This window comes from Scatophagus argus, chromosome 24, assembly GCF_020382885.2.
Source record: "Scatophagus argus isolate fScaArg1 chromosome 24, fScaArg1.pri, whole genome shotgun sequence".
NCBI lineage: Eukaryota > Metazoa > Chordata > Actinopteri > Scatophagidae > Scatophagus > Scatophagus argus.
In genome coordinates this window covers 10,395,185-10,413,183 of record NC_058516.1, presented here as the reverse complement: position 1 = coordinate 10,413,183, position 17,999 = coordinate 10,395,185, and the positions used below count along the sequence as shown (strand labels likewise).

Sequence of the window (17,999 nt, the reverse complement as noted above, 5' to 3'; positions counted from 1 at the left end):
AGCAAGTCATTGTGTCTGGAGTCTGAGAAAAGGTGGGTGAGTGTGTGGTTAAGCAGAAGTGAAAACCAAGAATATTAGAATATAGAGTATTAGAAATTAGAGAATATGATTGTGTACAATATAAGAGAGTATAATATACAAGGATTATATAAAAAATATATAATTGTATTATATAAGTATTGCTGATAATACTTATATAATATAATAATATACTTAAATGCAGGACTTTTACTGAGGAATCTACATACTGACTCATATGTTTGTGTTGAAATGAATGGACTCCAGTGATGCCAAGCTGAAAGAGATCTCCAGCAGTATTATACATGGGAAATAACGGCAATATTGTGTGGCTCCATGTTGTGATGATTATTCTAATTTCTGCATCAGTTAAGTTCAATAAATCTTGAGCTGCGGCACATGCTGGGGGGGTCCATATGTGCCCCAGAGACAGGGACAGGTGTCTCAGCAGTCTAGTCTAACATTAAAAGTGCAAATTTAAGAGAATACAGACCACGTCTCCGCAGCCGTGGCGTGACGTGTTAGAACGCGATCATAAGTTGCAGACAGTCGATTGAGCAGCGCCTGGTTCGATTCCTTGTTGTGGAAGTCTTATTCGTATTTTTATTACTTTTGATTTCTGACAAAGGAGAGGACACTCACTGATCGCACCACCACCACCATCTGCACATGGAGAGTAAAAGAAGTTACTATCTAAAGTTAAGATTACAAAACGAAATGACAACTAACAAGCCATAGAGAAGTATGGTGCACTGAACTAGCAGTTCGGTCAGAAAGTTTACTCGAAAATAAAGACAGGTGTGCGTAAGTGCGACCTTAAGAACAACCTGGAACAGCCCCCTCCACAGTAACATTAAGCGGTCGTTCTTTCTTTCCTGATGAAAAGAACTGTTCAGCAATATGACTTGTTTTATAACACGCAGTAAATGAACCACCCGCAGGAGTCGAACCTTTGACCACTGCAGAGGACAGACAGTCTCATCACACGGAGCGCACGCCCTACCGACCGGGCTACAGGTGCACTCACCTGCTTTGACGTTCTCACCATGTGTTCGACGTGTCCAGCGGAGGTGGGGAAACCGTGATGGATAGATACTTTATTGATCCTGAGGGAAATTCAAATTCGAGGTCTACCACGATTCGGAGAAAGGGGAAAAAATAATATATTTAGGATTTATTGGTTTGTGTTTCTGTAGAGACACCAAATTTCAAGAGAGCACCAAACCCAACTCCCAGTAACCTGGGCGTGGTGGCGTAGAGGGCGAAATTTCAAATTATTCTAAAATGTTTACTTGTTTTGTCTTTGTTTTTCAAAAAAGATATACATCTCATTTTGACTTAATGAGATCTTAATCCGAGAGACAGGTGTGTGTAGTGTAGTGCAACACCCAAACCCACCTCCCAGTAACCTGGGCGTGGTGGCGTAGAGGGTTAAGAACGCGGCAACCATCGAATGAGTGTATGGGTGCCGGGTTCGAAACTCATTACGTTATCACGCCCGGGGATCCCTACACCCGGTTTGACGTGGTGTGGGGTCGTTTGGGGGGGCCTCCCTCCCCCCTCTCGGCTCTCCCGCGCCTCCCCGACGTGTCTGCACGGGGATCATTTACTCCCCACTATTAACAGCTGGGGTCATGAATAGAACTGTAAACCGTTGGCCTTTTCAAACAGTAGCGTGTGTCTACCTGGTCAAAAGCAAGTGGCAAGTGTGTGGCAAGTTTAGTTCGGAGCTTGTTATGATGATGCTAACGGCGAAACGTCTTGATGAGAAGGAAGGTCTCGCGCGAGTCGGCGGCAACAGTACGAGCGTCGTCATGCGCGGGTCCTTTCAATCAAGAAACGTCGGTGTTGGTGGAGCGTTGCGCTGTTTTGTCGGTGAAATGTGTGATCGCATGGAAGATTTTGGACGCCTGTAACACGACGAAGAGTATCAACGGTGAGTATTAAATGTTCGACCGAAGTCAAGAAGCTGGAGTGTTTGTGTGTTACTTGAGTCGGCGATGCTAAGCGTTGCTACAGCGAGCTTGGAGCACACGGTTAGCATGTCCAGGTTTAGCTTGATCTTTGAAAGGTTTAGCTTGAGCTTGAAATTGAATACTGACACAAGTTGTACTGAAATGTAATGTTTTCGTCTTCGTGAATCGTTGGCAAGCACCCCTTAGTCATGTTGTCAGTGCTAAGGTGCTAATGAATAAGTGCAGACTGTTTCGGTAGGTTGTGGTATTGTAGCATCTTGGACAGCGTTAACCAGCGTCGTGTTTTTCTCTTCTTTGAAACGCCGGGACCGAGCGTGCCAAATTACTGTTTTGTTTTTTGGTGATAGTGAGTTGTTGTATGTATGATCTTGGACAGGTCATATAATACCGATGCCCTGTACATGACGGGCCAAAGCCGCCTCCACCTTCTGAGGAAACTTGGGGGCCTTTGTAGTGTGCAGGCCCCTCCTAAAGACTTTTTATGACTCTGATATTCGCCACACTGTGGTCTGTAGGGGAACAGAAAGAGACTTAACTCTGTCCTGGGCTGCCCACTGGACTCCGTGGAGGAGGTGGGTGAGAGCAGGATGTTAGCCAAGCTGACATCCATCATGGACAACACCTCTGACCGTCTGCATCGGACAGTGGAGGCTCTGAGCAGCTCCTTCAGCAGCAGACTGCTACACCCTCAGTGTAGGAAGGAGCTACCGCAGGTCCTTCATTCCCAGTGCTGTTAGACTGTATAATTCAGTGGTCCTCTTTTCCTCCCTTATGTGGACTTGTATATAGCTGTATGTTGTCCTGTGTTTACTGTACTTTGTAAATTGTTAATTTATTTTACCTGTATATTTTTTGTAACTGTTTTTGCACATTTTTTGCACTCTTTTTCTGTTCTTGTGAGCTGGCACGACAAGTGAATTTCCCCACTGCGGAATCAATAAAGTTCATCTTATCTTACACACATGGTCAAATTAATCAAGATTTGAACTGAAAACTTAGAACGATGCCAGGCTTTGGAAAGTTTTGAAATGTGTTCTACTGCATTTGTCAGGATGTGGTGATCCAGCTGAGCGAGCTGCTGAACGTCACGCAGGCGTCGCTGTCCAAACTGATGTCCGAGGAGCCGTCGGAGCGGAAGCAGCGGCACCAGATCGCCTGCATCGGCAGTCCGCCCAACGCCTGCCAACTGGTGAGACTTTGTTAGTCTACAATGACCTCAAAAGAATGATTTTGACGTGTTGTCCATTTTATTCTCCTATCGTGTGAAGCTGTCCTTCCTCATGTCTCTTCTTCCCCTCTTCCTCACAAAAGCAACTGTTACCTAGATTAGAAAGGTGAAGTCCTGGAACTGAAGTGTGTGTGTACAGTAACATGAAAATGAACGAGGCAGTAAATGTTGAGGCTCTGTAAATGCGTATGTTTTGGTTAGTTTACCCCTTCCCCACTCCCCTGCACACACACACGCACACACATCACCCTCCCTCTCCCTTCCCTGAGAAGCACTCACAGAACATTGCACAACGCAGCCATCTTGCACAGAAACTTTGCACTACTCTTCCATTTGCACACTACTGTTTCTCATTTGCACATACTGCTGTACATATTGTTGTCATCTCTGTTCACTGTTTATATTTTTAATTTTTAATTAATTAATAGTTAATTTTTAATGTTTATGTTTTTATATTTTTAGATTTTTAATTATATGTTTAATTTTTTAATTTAACTGTTTTCATATTTATATAGTGCTGTTTTTATATTTATAGTTATTTGACGTATTTGGTAGGTTGTTGGGCTTATACCGGGACCAGGGAAAGTAATTTCGTTCCACCTCATGTTTTTTTTTTTACTTACATGTTTGAAATGACAATAAAGCTCCTTGAATGTTAATGTTTTTGTTTCCAGTCAGGTTCCTGCTGCAGGAGTTCAACCACCAGCCCTCATGGGATGTCACAGAGAAGAAAGGATATGTCTCCAAACCATTTGTCATGTGTTGAAGTAAGTTTCTTTAGAGGACCGTTGTCGCGAAAAGGTGTTAAACGGAAATTATGGATGACTTTTGATTCGCGGACACACACACACACACAAACACAGGTCATGTTTAATTAATTACTATGAATTAAATGACTAATAATTAATAATTTATTTTAATTGAAATGTCTTTTGTTCTTGGTCCCACAATTCTAAATTGTTTGTGAAGTTAACGATGTCAGAACCTTTCCTTGTGTCCCAGCAGAGCGCCAATGAGAAAGCATTTGCCTTCCGGCTGCAGATGGAAGGAATCCCGGATGCGACGAAGAGGCAGCCGCTTTGGCTGCGGAACGACAAGGCACAGACGGTGTTTCTTAGAGAGAGCGATTTACATTCCCGAGGTCCAGGGCTGGTAAGCTAGTGTGTGGTGTTGGTATTTTTTCTTTTTTTTTCTCCTCTCTACATTCAGCTTCATCAGTAAGCAGAGGGAGAGGACCCTGTTGAGCGACAAGTGTCCCGGTTCAGCGAGAGCAGCAGAGAGGGTTCGATCACCTCGACCCAGATGGAACAGGACGTGCCCGGCGAGCGTGGGGTTCTCCGAGGCGGTTTTCAAAGTGTGGGTTTTCGCGGAACACTCTGCGCCACACATCATCGGCACGTACGAGGCGATGGCTGGCGAGAACATCCCCACCAACACGCTTCCTGTTCCCCGACATCTCTAAAGACGAGGCCGTTGGGAAGTACTAGCCCAAACCCTGTGAAAGTAAGTTGCTAAAGAAAGCAGTACTTTGTGCTTGTAATGTGTTGTTTAGGAAGAGCAACGTTACCGCTTTGTGAAGTTTTTATTTGTGGCTTTTGACAGAAAAGTTTAAGCGGCTTGCAGCTCCAGAGCGAATGGATGTGGACAACGCAGAGCGTACGGGTTACCTGAAGACGGAGCTCATATCTGTCTCCAAAGGTTAGGCTTCATTCACAGCCGATGCGGATGTTGTCGGAAGCGTGTTCTCCGACAAGGATGAAATGATTTCTTTCTTCCTTTCTTTCAGATGAGTGCAGAATTTGAGGAGTAAAAGCGAGGACGGCAGAACTTCATCCACGTTTTAGACAGTACTTTGTTAAAGTATTTTTGAAGTGTAAAGTAGTTAAAGACTTTGAATAAGTTGCTAAAGAAAACAGTACTTTGTAATTTTTGTTTGTGGCTTTTGACACCAAACTGTAAAAGAGTGGCAACCCCAGAGTCAATGATGTGGACAACGCAGAGCGTACGGGCGAGAGGAAGACGGCGCTCATTTCTGTCTCCGAAGGGTAGGTGTCATTCTTAGAAAAATTTTGAGAGTATTTTTTAAAAGTATTTGTAAAGTAAGCTAAAGACTTAGGAAAATTTAAAAGCAGAGTATTTGTAAAGTTGTTAAACACTGAGGAAAAATTTTTGAGTACTTGTAAAGTAAGTTAAACACTTAGGGAAAATTTTAATGTATATTTAGAGTACTTGTAAAGTAAATTAAACACTTAGGAAAAATTTTAGAGTACTTGTAAAGTAAGTTAAACACTTAGGAAAAATTTAAATGTATATTTAGAGTACTTGTAAAGTAAGTTAAACACTTAGGAAAATATTTAGAGTATTTGTTAAGTAAGTTAAAGACTTAGGAAATATTTTAGAGTACTGGTAAAGTAAGTTAAACACTTAGGAAATATTTTAGGGTATTTGTTAAGTAAGTTAAACACTTAGGAAAATATTTAGAGTGCTTGTTAAGTAAGTTAAAGACTTAGGAAAAAAATTAATGTATATTTAGAGTGCTTGTAAAGTAAGTTAAACACTTAGGGAAATATTTAGAGTACTTGTAAAGTAAGTTAAACACTTAGGAAAAATTTAAATGTATATTTAGAGTACTTGTAAAGTAAGTTAAACACTTAGGAAATATTTTAGGGTATTTGTTAAGTAAGTTAAACACTTAGGAAAATATTTAGAGTGCTTGTTAAGTAAGTTAAACACTTAGGAAAAAAATTAATGTATATTTAGAGTGCTTGTAAAGTAAGTTAAACACTTAGGGAAATATTTAGAGTACTTGTAAAGTAAGTTAAACACTTAGGAAAAATTTAAAAGTATATTTAGAGTACTTGTAAAGTAAGTTAAACACTTAGGAAAAATTTTAGGGTATTTGTTAAGTAAGTTAAACACTTAGGAAATATTTTAGAGTACTGGTAAAGTAAGTTAAACACTTAGGAAATATTTTAGGGTATTTGTTAAGTAAGTTAAACACTTAGGGAAATATTTAGAGTGCTTGTTAAGTAAGTTAAAGACTTAGGAAAAAAATTAATGTATATTTAGAGTGCTTGTAAAGTAAGTTAAACACTTAGGGAAATATTTAGAGTGCTTGTAAAGTAAGTTAAACACTTAGGAAAAATTTAAATGTATATTTAGAGTACTTGTAAAGTAAGTTAAACACTTAGGAAATATTTTAGGGTATTTGTTAAGTAAGTTAAACACTTAGGAAAATATTTAGAGTGCTTGTAAAGTAAGTTAAACACTTAGGAAAAAAATTAATGTATATTTAGAGTGCTTGTAAAGTAAGTTAAACACTTAGGGAAATATTTTAGGGTATTTGTAAAGTAAGTTAAACACTTAGGAAAAATTTAAATGTATATTTAGAGTACTTGTAAAGTAAGTTAAACACTTAGGAAATATTTTAGGGTATTTGTTAAGTAAGTTAAACACTTAGGAAAATATTTAGAGTGCTTGTTAAGTAAGTTAAACACTTAGGAAAAAAATTAATGTATATTTAGAGTGCTTGTAAAGTAAGTTAAACACTTAGGGAAATATTTTAGGGTATTTGTTAAGTAAGTTAAACACTTAGGAAAAATTTAAATGTATATTTAGAGTACTTGTAAAGTAAGTTAAACACTTAGGAAATATTTTAGGGTATTTGTTAAGTAAGTTAAACACTTAGGGAAATATTTAGAGTGCTTGTTAAGTAAGTTAAACACTTAGGAAAAAAATTAATGTATATTTAGAGTGCTTGTAAAGTAAGTTAAACACTTAGGGAAATATTTAGAGTACTTGTAAAGTAAGTTAAACACTTAGGAAAAATTTAAATGTATATTTAGAGTACTTGTAAAGTAAGTTAAACACTTAGGAAAAATTTAAATGTATATTTAGAGTACTTGTAAAGTAAGTTAAACACTTAGGAAATATTTTAGGGTATTTGTTAAGTAAGTTAAACACTTAGGAAATATTTTAGAGTACTGGTAAAGTAAGTTAAACACTTAGGAAATATTTTAGGGTATTTGTTAAGTAAGTTAAACACTTAGGGAAATATTTAGAGTGCTTGTAAAGTTGTTGGACACTGATTTTTACCTTGTTTGTTGAAATAAAAACTGTTGAAAGACTGCTGTCCATCTTTGTGTCACCCCTACATAGTATCAAATGCACTTAAGCACAACATAGGGGGACTTTGACCTGTAGCTTTTACCATATTAAGGTCACACACACACACACACATTTACAGTTCAATTATTTATTGCAAACAGAGGCTACATACAGTAAAAATACAGAAAATGCCAGGTACAATACTAACCACTGCAAACCAAGTCACCACATTCCAAACCTAATTGTGGATTGTGAGAAGGAAACCACCACTCAGCTCCTGCCCTGGAAAAGAAAAACATTAGAATACCATGACACTCAACCTCTTACACTTACAAAGCAGGAGGAAAAACATCAATTTTAATCACCAACTGGTGCACACAGGTAAGCTAAAAAGGCTACTGATTTTACCTAATAAATTAGCAGACAAAAGAGAAGCTTGTCCAGCTGAAGACAGCTATAAAGCAATGACATAACCATCACCTTACTGAGACATAGCACCACCTTCACTTACCATGCAACACAGCGTCGAAAGCGCAGCCAAATTAACGGCTAACACCGCTGCACAGGTGGGGCCAATGGAGCTGGAGCAGCACACCACCTGCCACACACTCGCATGACATACGAAAAGAAACAATTACCTATACTTACATAGACCAATATACCTATATTGCTTTTAGTTTTTATGAACATACTTACTCCGGCATCGCACCACACCAAGACCCCGCCGGCGACCACCGACAGTGGAGGTGGAGCAGCACTCTACCTGCAACACAAACAGATTAGAAAGTGGTAATACTGATACTTACAGACCAATATACTTACACAGTTAAATAAACACACTTATAAATACCAATACACTTATAGAAACTAATATAGTTACACTTCTACTACTGATTGAAAGGAGTTGAAGCAAGCCGTCTGGACTTGTGAAGATTAACTTGAAAACGTTTCACTGCTAATCCAAGCAGCTTCATCGGTTCTGAAAACTGTTTGGTGGGGATAGTCAGATAGTCGTTAGACACAGAGGGCCATCACTTGCAGTCAAACACAGGCAAATTGCAGGACTATCAGATCTTTTGTTTGATCAGTTTCACCAAGTCACACCCACTGAGGCATATATATTTGTTTACCCACCAGACAGTTTTCAGAACTGATGAAGATGCTTGGATTAACAGTGAAACGTCTTCAAGCCAATCCTCACAAGTCCAGACGCCTTCCTTCAACTCTTTGAGTGAATATGACCTGGATGACTGAGAATCTACACAGACTTCTACTACTGATACAACATTTAGACTCCATGTCCCAACATGTGATGTTAGGCTAACTTCTGCATCGCTTTCATCACACCCCGGTGTGGGCCTTCTGTGTGGACTTTGCATGGGTTTCCTCCTCGAAACATGCACGGTAGCTTCATTGACAACCGGTCCACGGTGCACCCGCCTCTGGCCGTAACGCTTTTACTATTGTTAACTACGCTGAAAACAATACTGAGGCGCACGCTACAGCACACATACAAACCTTGTTAGCGGACACACACCCTCACACAACAGGAGGCAGGAGCGGACAAAGGGACAGGACTCCTGGCAGCCACCGGCGTTTACCTGCAGGAACAATAGCGTCAGACACCTGAGAGCATCGACCGTAGCGTAAAGAAAGAAGACACTTACCTCAGCCAACAAACGGAGCCGCACACGAGCAGTCGCCCTGCAACACAAGAACAACAACGACGCTTTAAGAGCAGTAACAAAACACAAAGCAGCACGCGGACATACCTGACGGGCCAAACGACCTCCGACCCGGAAGAGATGACAGGGCGCAAAGAAAGAAGCAGGGAAGGACTGTCGCTTTTATACTGGCCCGCCTCATTAACAGACACCTGTGACTCGTTACAAGCAGCCAATCGCATGGAGGATACGCACCTGTGCAGCGACAATACGTAATTGTACAATACGTAGTTTGATTCCGCCCCCTCATAACGTCACCGGGCAGGAGCTTATCGTGTTGAGGTATGCAGCGATACCTCAACATGGACCGCCGAATCTCCTGCTTATATTTATTGTTTACGTTAGTGAAAAGAAAACTTTGAAGGGAACAGCAGCTCCATCAGCTGCTCGTCTCGCTGAGCTGCTGCTGTGCGTGCGACACACTGGAATCCTTTTAATGCTTTCTCACCTTTAGTTCATGTCAACATTTGAACCTTCGCTTGGTTCCTCACAGCTCCAATTAAAAGTCATCAAAAAACAAAAACATGATTATTAGCAACCTTATCTTTAATTAAATAATTGCTTTGTGTTTCTTTATGCTTTTTTTAAACCTGAACACTCGCAGTATTCTTACAGGGTCTGTCCTCTGTCAGCCAGTATGATTTGACATCAGTACAATCAAGTGTATTCATACTGCTGTTACACCTTTTATGCTATTCCAGAAGTCGACCGCTAGAGGGAGTGCCGGCATCTATTTTACTTTTACTTCTTTCTGTTTTTTCGCTCACACACACACAGACTGTTGTGAATAAGACCTGTTTGCTTGCTGGATGTTGGAGGAACATGTAAGAGACAGGACACACAGACAGGACGGACAGGGTTATGACGACATTATTATTGACCTTTTAGCCTGTCTGTTATCGAATCTCCATGCAGTCCTTCTACCGTCTCTGTGTCCTCTCGCTTTCCCTCATGAGTTTGGGATCTTGGACTGACATTTCTTCTCACGTCGACCACAAACCCTGACAAATGCAAATTAAAATCCGGTTGCGACTGCAATTAAAGAGGACACGACTGACTGACGTGACATGAAGAAGCAGGAAATGCAACGTGTTGTTCTCCTCCACAACTGCTTTTTCTGTTTTATTTCCCATCGCTTGACAGCTTTTATTCACAGCCAATAAAGCTTTCATTTGTCTACAGACAGTTTGCTATACTTTGCAAAATCCACTGACAGTCGCAATGTTGTGGCTCATTCTTAGGCCTGCTAATTCTCGTCCAGTGTAGATATTTCATCTTATATTTCATTTCACACACACACAAATACACACTCGGCAAACAAATGTGGAAACCGAAACGTTTTCCTGTGCATTTCCGGTGTCTACTCGCAGTCCTCTGCCGGTGATTCGCAAGCTGTGACTCCGAGTCGCTTCAGGCGGGTCGTCGCTCTGCTCCCCATCAGGTGGAGCTCAGACCTGTAGGTCGCCTCCATCTGAAGCGCCCTCTTGTGGCTGTGACGGGCAACTGCACAGTTAATGATATCGACAAGTATACACACATACAAGCATATACGACATATTTTTTTCTGTTGCAGTGTCTTCCGGCTCACAGGAAGCGTTTTGTTGGAAGGAACTCCAATTCATTAAATTTTGGTTTATCCCGATATATCCTGATTATTATATCTCGTTGATATAAAGATGTACTCATATAAAGATAATTCCACTTTTCATATTTTCAGCATGAGAATGAATTCAATAACCCTTTTAATAAAGCAGCCACTATTATTTCACTGCATTTCAGTTCGGTTTGTATCGCGCCAAATCACACCAAAAGTTGTCTCATGACACTTTCCAAGTAGAAAAAGTCTGGACCAAACTTTTAACTTGACATATAAGTAAACAAGTGAAAAATCTAACACTACCTTCGGTTTGTCAGCCTCCTTGCTTGTCCTTCGTTTGGCTTTATTTCCAGGTAGCAGGTGAAGGTCTCGCTGCATCGACACGAGCCCGCTTTCATCCCACTTCGCCATCATGCAGAAAAACAAGCACATAACACTGTTTTACTTCTGACAGAATTGTGACATTTCAGGTTGTGCAGTCGACACTGGTAGAAAAACAGAATGGCTCACCGGGGGCCTTAAACGACCGCAAAGTCGACTCAACACTTCACTGACACTGCGTCAACAAAAGTGTCACAAAGATTTACAAGGTGAATTTATGGAGAGTGCATTTCTTCATCTTTCGCTCGCACTAATCTCATATTTTATTTGGTTTCAATGCGGGGGAACAACAAACAGAGGGAGAAGGTTTTATATGCTAAACATCCATCACAAGGCATCTCCGTCCTGATATCACTGCTCCACCTGCCGAGCTGTTTTCATGAATGATTAACTTTGGTCCGAGTTAACGCCGAGACAGTGAAGTAGCAGGAGCTCCTGCTGCGTGATGGACGGCCTCCCTTCCCTCTTTCTCATGGGAACACAATTAAACATTTGGTTTTACGCTGAATTTCTAACCAGCACATCAACCCTCACGTCAACTACTTAGTTTAAGCACAAAACCTGAGAAGAGTTGGGCTGAAGTCTCCGAGTTACAACTTCTGACATGCTGCCCTTCGCCCCCCCCGCGAATTAACCCCAAACGCGGAACAATAGCGCACAAACGGTGGGACAACATGGGTCAACATTACAATAAACTACCACTTTATTGTAGGCTGACTGACGTGCAGCCAGGCGAGGACGCGTTCATGAAACGACGAGCAATGGCTGCAGATTTCGCCGCACTGACCGGATGCTGACGACATGCAGTGACGTCATTCAAAATCTGATCATTGAGAAATCCGACAGACCAATCCCAGTTGGCCTTCTAAATCCGTACGTAAAACACTTCAAATCAATTGTATCCACACATTAACTTGCACACGCGAGAAAATAAACAGGAGGAAGTCGAGGCCATTTACTTTAAACACATAAAAGGAAATATATTTTTTTTTTTAAAAATGAAATAACAAAAAAAAGAACAACAATTCATACAGAAGAGCTGCTTTTGTCATTTGCAGAGGTAATTTACACAGGACTTGAAATGAAAACACTTTACTTGAAGTGGAACAAGAGCAGCCACACCACAGTTCTTCTTTTATTTATTATTATTATTATTATTGTTGTTGTTTTTTTTTTAAAAGACCCTTCGACTGACGCACATACTGACTTCCTGCAGGTGGGGCAGCTTTGTGACACTTCTGGTAAAGCATGAAGAAGTTATGTCACACACTGAGCTTCTTTTAAGGATTAATATACACTGGCTCTTGGTAATTCACTCGTATGACGTACGCACCATTGAAACATTTACACACAAAAGTTAGAGATATTTTTCTCTCCCTCAAAACAAGAATACTCCGTTTATATATATATTTTTTTAAAGACAACAGTTAACAGTTCCAAAACTGGTGGCTCTGGGATTGGATTCGTCCCACCTACATGAGGCCCTCCCCTTCCACACAGACGTTGCTGTGAACACTTGAGCGAGTTTTGTTAAGAAAGAAGGAATCTGTTGTGGCTGTCTGCTTGGCAGAAACCAGGGGTGTGCATAGGTGTTACTTCCCCGAGGCTCTGAAAAGGCAGTCTGTATGTCTTCTAGCTCAGGAGCCACGTTCAGCGGTGGTTGCAGGCGCTTTTTCCATAGCTGATTGTGCCCCAAGAAGGATATTCCAGGTCCATTGATTAGCAGATCACGTACAGAGGGAGAGAGAGAGGGGTAAACACAGCCAGAAGAGCGTCGGCTAAAGAGGCTAAATGAAAACTGTGAGTGCAGTTGAGATGCAGTGCACGTTGTCTCCTTTGTCCATTTTTGTGCAAACCGAGATGTAAACAAAGACCGTCGGAGGTTGAGAAGAGGCTACAGCGACACACGGAAAGACAGCGTAGAGGAGATGCAGTGCGCTCCTTCAACAAACTGACAGGCACAGAGGGCCAGTGGAATAAACAAAGGACTGAGGGGGGGGGAGGAGGGGGGAGGAGGGGGGAGAAACTGCCAAGTTTCCTGTGCTTCTTTTTTTTTTTTTTTTGCTTCTCTCGAACTTGCATGTGGAGCTGAGGGAGTTACTTGTCGCCACTATAGCAGTTTCTAATGTGCTTCAAAGTTCGGCTTGTTTGTTACAGGAGCCGAGGACATTGGGGGGGGGGGGACGTCGGAGGGGGGAGGACACAGAGTACCACAAGAAGTGCCTTTAAAGGTCAACACACACACAGGCACCCACACAAGACTGCTTTATGGTCATGCTCACTATTGCCTTTCCAATGTTACCACCCATCCATCAATTACAAAAGAAAAGTACAAAATATCTACCACATTGCCCCTCCACTCCCAACCCCTCAACTATAGAAGGACAGAACCATATTCACTTAGTTTTTTTTATCATTTATATATATATGTATATATGTACACAACGATATGCCTTTGAGGCTGTTGAGAAAAAGGGGGTCGGGGCCGGATGAAGTCTGTAGCGAGTCCTTAGTTTCTTCATTTCCCTCTTTTTTCAACAACAGTTTATCTACACAAATGCATGATTCTGATGAGAGACGCGATTGAAGGGGACCAAAGTTTAGCATCAGTGCTGGATCGGCGATGGATCGATCAGGGCGATGAGCCAACTGCCACCGAGCGTATGTCAGTAGACCCAGGAGACGGGGACCCACTGGGGGGTGGTGGACACCAGGTCCACAGCCTCCTCCAGCAGTCGGATGGTGTCGTCGATCTCGTTGTTGATGATGGTCTGGTCGAAGTAGTGAGCGTAGGTCCGCTGCAGCATCTCCGACTCCTTCTGGAGCCGCTGAAGGGAGTCATCCTGAGGAAAACGGAGAAGGTGTTCAGCCACTGGTTTCAGCGTATGTTTGTTACACGTGAGATGCTTCACTTCTTTACGGTCGTACTTTAATTCGTGTCTATTTCGAGAGATTTTATGTTAAAGGCGAGATTGGAAGGGCGATTTTCAAATGGCGAGAGCCCGGTTTTGTAACTTAGATCATTTGTAAGGTTTGAAGCAGGGTTGCAGTGACTCATCAGTGTCATTCATTAGGTCATTGAGATTATCAGTCCGCAGCACGAGTTCTGTTAGTCCTCGCTTGAAACACATTTTCTACATTTTGATCAGTCAGTCATCAGTCAAGAGCATCCATATGACACCTGAACTTTTACTTCATTATAAGTCATATTTAAAATGTGTACATAATTATGACTGTTGACATAGTGTGTCAGAAAGCCCAGATGACTGCATTATAATACACTATGAACACATCAATAACAGACTACAGATAGAAAGTGTTCGCAAAAGTAGCAACAATGCAGTCTATAACTTGTGACCGAGCTTTGTGCAATTATCAGGCAAACCACAATTTGATGCTTCTCCCAAACAGCCGAGGACACAGGAAGGAGAGGAAACATGAGATGGGGAGGCAGGGTTGGGCAAAAGGGGAAGCATGAGGCTGCATCAGAAATGAAGATGCCCCACCGAGGGAACACACAATGAAGAGGATTATTAGAGGGATTAGAGGATTCAGGGAAAATCAAGAGGAGTCAGAGTGGACAAAGCTACTACTAGAGCTACACAAACACAGAGGCCAGACATGTCTTTCTATAACGTCCCGTCACACTACTTAACCAGTACTTACAGGCAGTTTCCTGCACCACTTTGGAACCTTGAGTGCAAATGACAACAGGCGTGCCGGAGAAAATACAAACATGCTTAAAGCACACAGGGCAGTGCAGTGAGACAAACACAGAGCAAAGCAAAAAGGATGACAGAAAATAAAGTGCTTGTCACACTGGGCTGTTCTGAATTCAGCGGCAGCAGAGTCCCATTATGGTTTGGTGTAAAATGAATTTATTGTCTAGGCTTCTCTGAAACAAGAGAGGCAAGTTCAGAAAGTATTGTTACTATGAGGTAGTTAAGCCTCTGAACTCAGATAAACCGCCGGTGTGACTGCATCTGAACTGAATGACAGTTAGTACGTGCAAATAAAGTAAAGTGGAATAACGTGCACGCGCGAAGTATTTGAAAGTATTTGTTACCGTACCTCGGTCATGCCTGGGGTGATGGTGGGAGCTGCGATGAAGACAACATAGGGAGCAAACTCAGCTGTCCTGAGAATCTTTAGTGCCTGATGAAAGAGAAAGAGATTTTTATTTAAATTCTGCACCCACAGTGAACTAAATTAAAAATGTGCAGTCATTTAGTTTCCAATCAGCCCTTTAAGTAGTGTATGACACAAATGAAAAGAAACACGCCTGTTACAAATCCATAATACCACAGTGTTTGCGTATTTTTATATATAATATAAACTTTGGTCGAGATTTAATTCAGGCCTCGAACACGTACTGTAGTTTAGTGAAATGCTAGTCGGTGATTAAACTAATTATTATTCTATTCACGTACATGCAGGAGCCATTTCTAGAACTAAGCGTATGTCAGATACCACTCTGGTCCAGCAGGTGTCACCCTTGTGCTATGTTAAAACCCCCAGCTCACTGTTGTGTCTAAGATGTTAATGAAGAACGTGATACACTTTCTCAAGTGGCTACATTACATTTTTTTTTTAAACCAGATTGGTTAAATTGTGCTAAATTTTATCTGCAGGGTTTCTTACTTTTAGACACTAAAATCCTTTGTTACCTGTGGTTCAACATCCAGGATGGAGATCATGCCCTGTGCATGGATCTGCCTGATAGTCTCCAGCCTGGTTCCATACATGGCGTCCTCGTGGCTGCCATACTCCAGGTAGTCATTGTTGCTGATGTCCTGCATCATCTGGTCGTGAGACACAAAGTAGTAGTTCTTTCCGTTCTCCTCATCCTTCTTCGGAGGCCGAGTCGTGTCTGAGTGCAGACAGATAAAGATGAGACTCGCAGCACATAAAAGATAACTTTAAAAGCTGAAACTTGGTCTGCATGTGAGTATGTCTGCCTTTTTGTTGCCAAGGGTTACACCTCTTATCTATGCCCCCCCCTCTAAAAAACCTTGAATAAGAATTGTGCAGGGACATTTGGAAATGAACTCTGTTGGGGTCTGCAGTGTAACGTGTAACCTTGTCAATACCGCTCTGTCGTACTGGCGTAGCTGTTACGATGCTGTGTGTGTTTGTGTGTGTGTCCTTACGAGGGATGGGGTAGGCAAAGCGGTCAGGATGTTTGGTAATGAGCGTGTTCTTGATGTGCCTCCTACCAACTCCATGTGCACCTGAATGAAAGGAGACAGCAGAGACAACAGGTCGGTCGTTCCAGCTTTAGTCTGTGCTCAGTGGCTACAGGATGTAGTTTTACTCAAAGCACGCGATCTTGCGTAATAGCTGGGTTGAGATGAAGAAACGGAGATCTGCACGCTGAATGACTTGGCTGCAGTGACAGCTGTCTTTTTTTCTCGTCTGTCATTTCGACAGATAGGGTCAAAACAATTCTGTGCCTGTTATTACCCATTGTTTTAATTTTTAAAAATAATAGTGAGACACAGGCTATTTAATAAAAGGCATAGCACTTAATCAATTGTCCCTTAACATAATCTGCAGCTGGCTGCTGAATGTTATCATTATTACTGGATAGTCCCTCGTGGGCTCTATATAAAAGGTCAGACATGCTGCTGTGACGTTTTACCATAGCTTGCTCAAAGACTACACAGCTTACCTATGTGGTGATATAAGCTATGTACCAATGTGTTACGGCTGCTAGGCCACATGGTCCTACAAAGACATGACTAGAAAACAGCTAAATATTATACACACTAGCATCAAATGGAAAGAAAAAGTCTCCTATGGCCAGTCTGCATGCAAATCACTTTGTTATTGCAGATCACCATCGGTGCTCTAATCGGGCCAAGAATCTGCAGGTTTTCTGTCAAAACAAACACTTCATCAGATAGTTCCACTGACTGTCTTCATTTACAGTGAGATCAGTAGTGTGGTGTTTGTTTAGACTGAAACCCTGCAGAACCATATGTACTTACCAAGCAAGACCAGTGTTTTCCTCTTAAAGGATGGCACTTTGACCACTTCCTCGTATGTCACCAGATCTAGTTGATCAAACACTGCAGAATAGAAGAGGAACAGTAGGTTAGAACGGCATCAGCTATAAAGGACAAACACAGTGGAAGATCAGCGATTAATTAGAAGGAAATGTAAACTCTAAGGCCACTAAACTCACTTGTTAATATGCAGTCAGTTAATTATGTTCATGTAACAACCATCCTGCAATAAAAGTTATTAAGTAAAATCAACACACCTGTACAGAGTTAAGCTCAAAATGATCACGTGAAAGTTCAATTTATTGCAGGACTGTTGCCATGCCCTAAAAAAACATGTCAACTAAGTGTACATACTTCACAACAGTGTGAACACAAATCTAATAGAGAATCAGAGGGGACACAAGCAATATTATAGAGATTAACATTAATTTCAATGTTTTGTCCCTGTGGCTTCAATCAAATGTGCTCAGTTTGATGGGTATTTAATATTTAGAGCCGAGTTAGTCAAATGATTCCATAAAGTACACCAACCGCTAGCTCAAATAAACAACAAGCAGACTTGAGGAAGGTCAGATATCTTGAGAAAGCATTAAAGCTTGCTTATTTGCACTAACCTCAGTCAGAGAGAAAAACATAAACAAGCTGAGCTGACTAGCGTCTCGTCTATTTCAATTACATTTCTAATAACAAACCAAACAAAGCGGCCGTCATTCAAAAGTCAAGGCAACATTAGGAAGAGGATGGGGTATAAAAGCAGAAAGAGGAGGAAGAAAAACACAGAAGCTGGACACACCAGCTGTCTGGAGTTACTTACATGCAGCCATGTCATTGGGTAAGAGACAGCATGAAATATGGACAGAGGGTGGGAGCGGAAGGGTTAATAAAAAGACACCATAAAAGAAGACAAGTTGAACAAAAAACACAATAACAAAAATTGTAAACGTCAAAAGCTGTTAATTG

The 17,999-nt window shown here is 41.4% G+C and overlaps 1 protein-coding gene and 2 long non-coding RNA genes across 6 annotated transcripts in view; 1 reads left to right on the top strand and 2 right to left on the bottom strand.

Annotated features, from left to right (window-relative positions):
* The first annotated feature begins 4,369 nt into the window (after positions 1 to 4,369).
* LOC124055514 lies at positions 4,370 to 5,426 on the top strand. 2 transcript variants are annotated; one of them, XR_006842688.1, is made up of 3 exons: positions 4,370 to 4,725; positions 4,825 to 4,920; positions 5,009 to 5,426. It is a non-coding gene; the product is annotated as an uncharacterized LOC124055514 (long non-coding RNA). The 2 variants fall into 2 exon arrangements; XR_006842687.1 differs by having other exon boundaries at positions 4,802 to 4,920.
* Positions 5,427 to 7,492: 2,066 nt separating this feature from the next.
* On the bottom strand, positions 7,493 to 11,532 carry LOC124055498. 2 transcript variants are annotated; one of them, XR_006842661.1, is made up of 6 exons: positions 11,161 to 11,532; positions 10,954 to 11,052; positions 9,102 to 10,556; positions 8,848 to 8,930; positions 7,841 to 8,092; positions 7,493 to 7,611 (listed from the first exon to the last, which is right to left on the bottom strand). It is a non-coding gene; the product is annotated as an uncharacterized LOC124055498 (long non-coding RNA). The 2 variants fall into 2 exon arrangements; XR_006842660.1 differs by having other exon boundaries at positions 10,954 to 11,532.
* A 453-nt stretch (positions 11,533 to 11,985) lies between these two features.
* LOC124055454 (peripheral plasma membrane protein CASK-like) overlaps positions 11,986 to 17,999 on the bottom strand; it is a 34,399-nt gene continuing 28,385 nt past the window's right edge. For both annotated transcript variants that reach the window (XM_046382329.1, XM_046382331.1), the window contains 5 exons: positions 17,022 to 17,102; positions 16,182 to 16,262; positions 15,699 to 15,901; positions 15,103 to 15,186; positions 11,986 to 13,874 (listed from right to left, as the gene is read on the bottom strand). In XM_046382329.1, the coding sequence (XP_046238285.1) occupies positions 13,698 to 13,874; positions 15,103 to 15,186; positions 15,699 to 15,901; positions 16,182 to 16,262; positions 17,022 to 17,102 (626 nt within the window). In that variant the 3' untranslated portion in view covers positions 11,986 to 13,697. The remainder of the gene's footprint in view (positions 13,875 to 15,102; positions 15,187 to 15,698; positions 15,902 to 16,181; positions 16,263 to 17,021; positions 17,103 to 17,999) is intronic.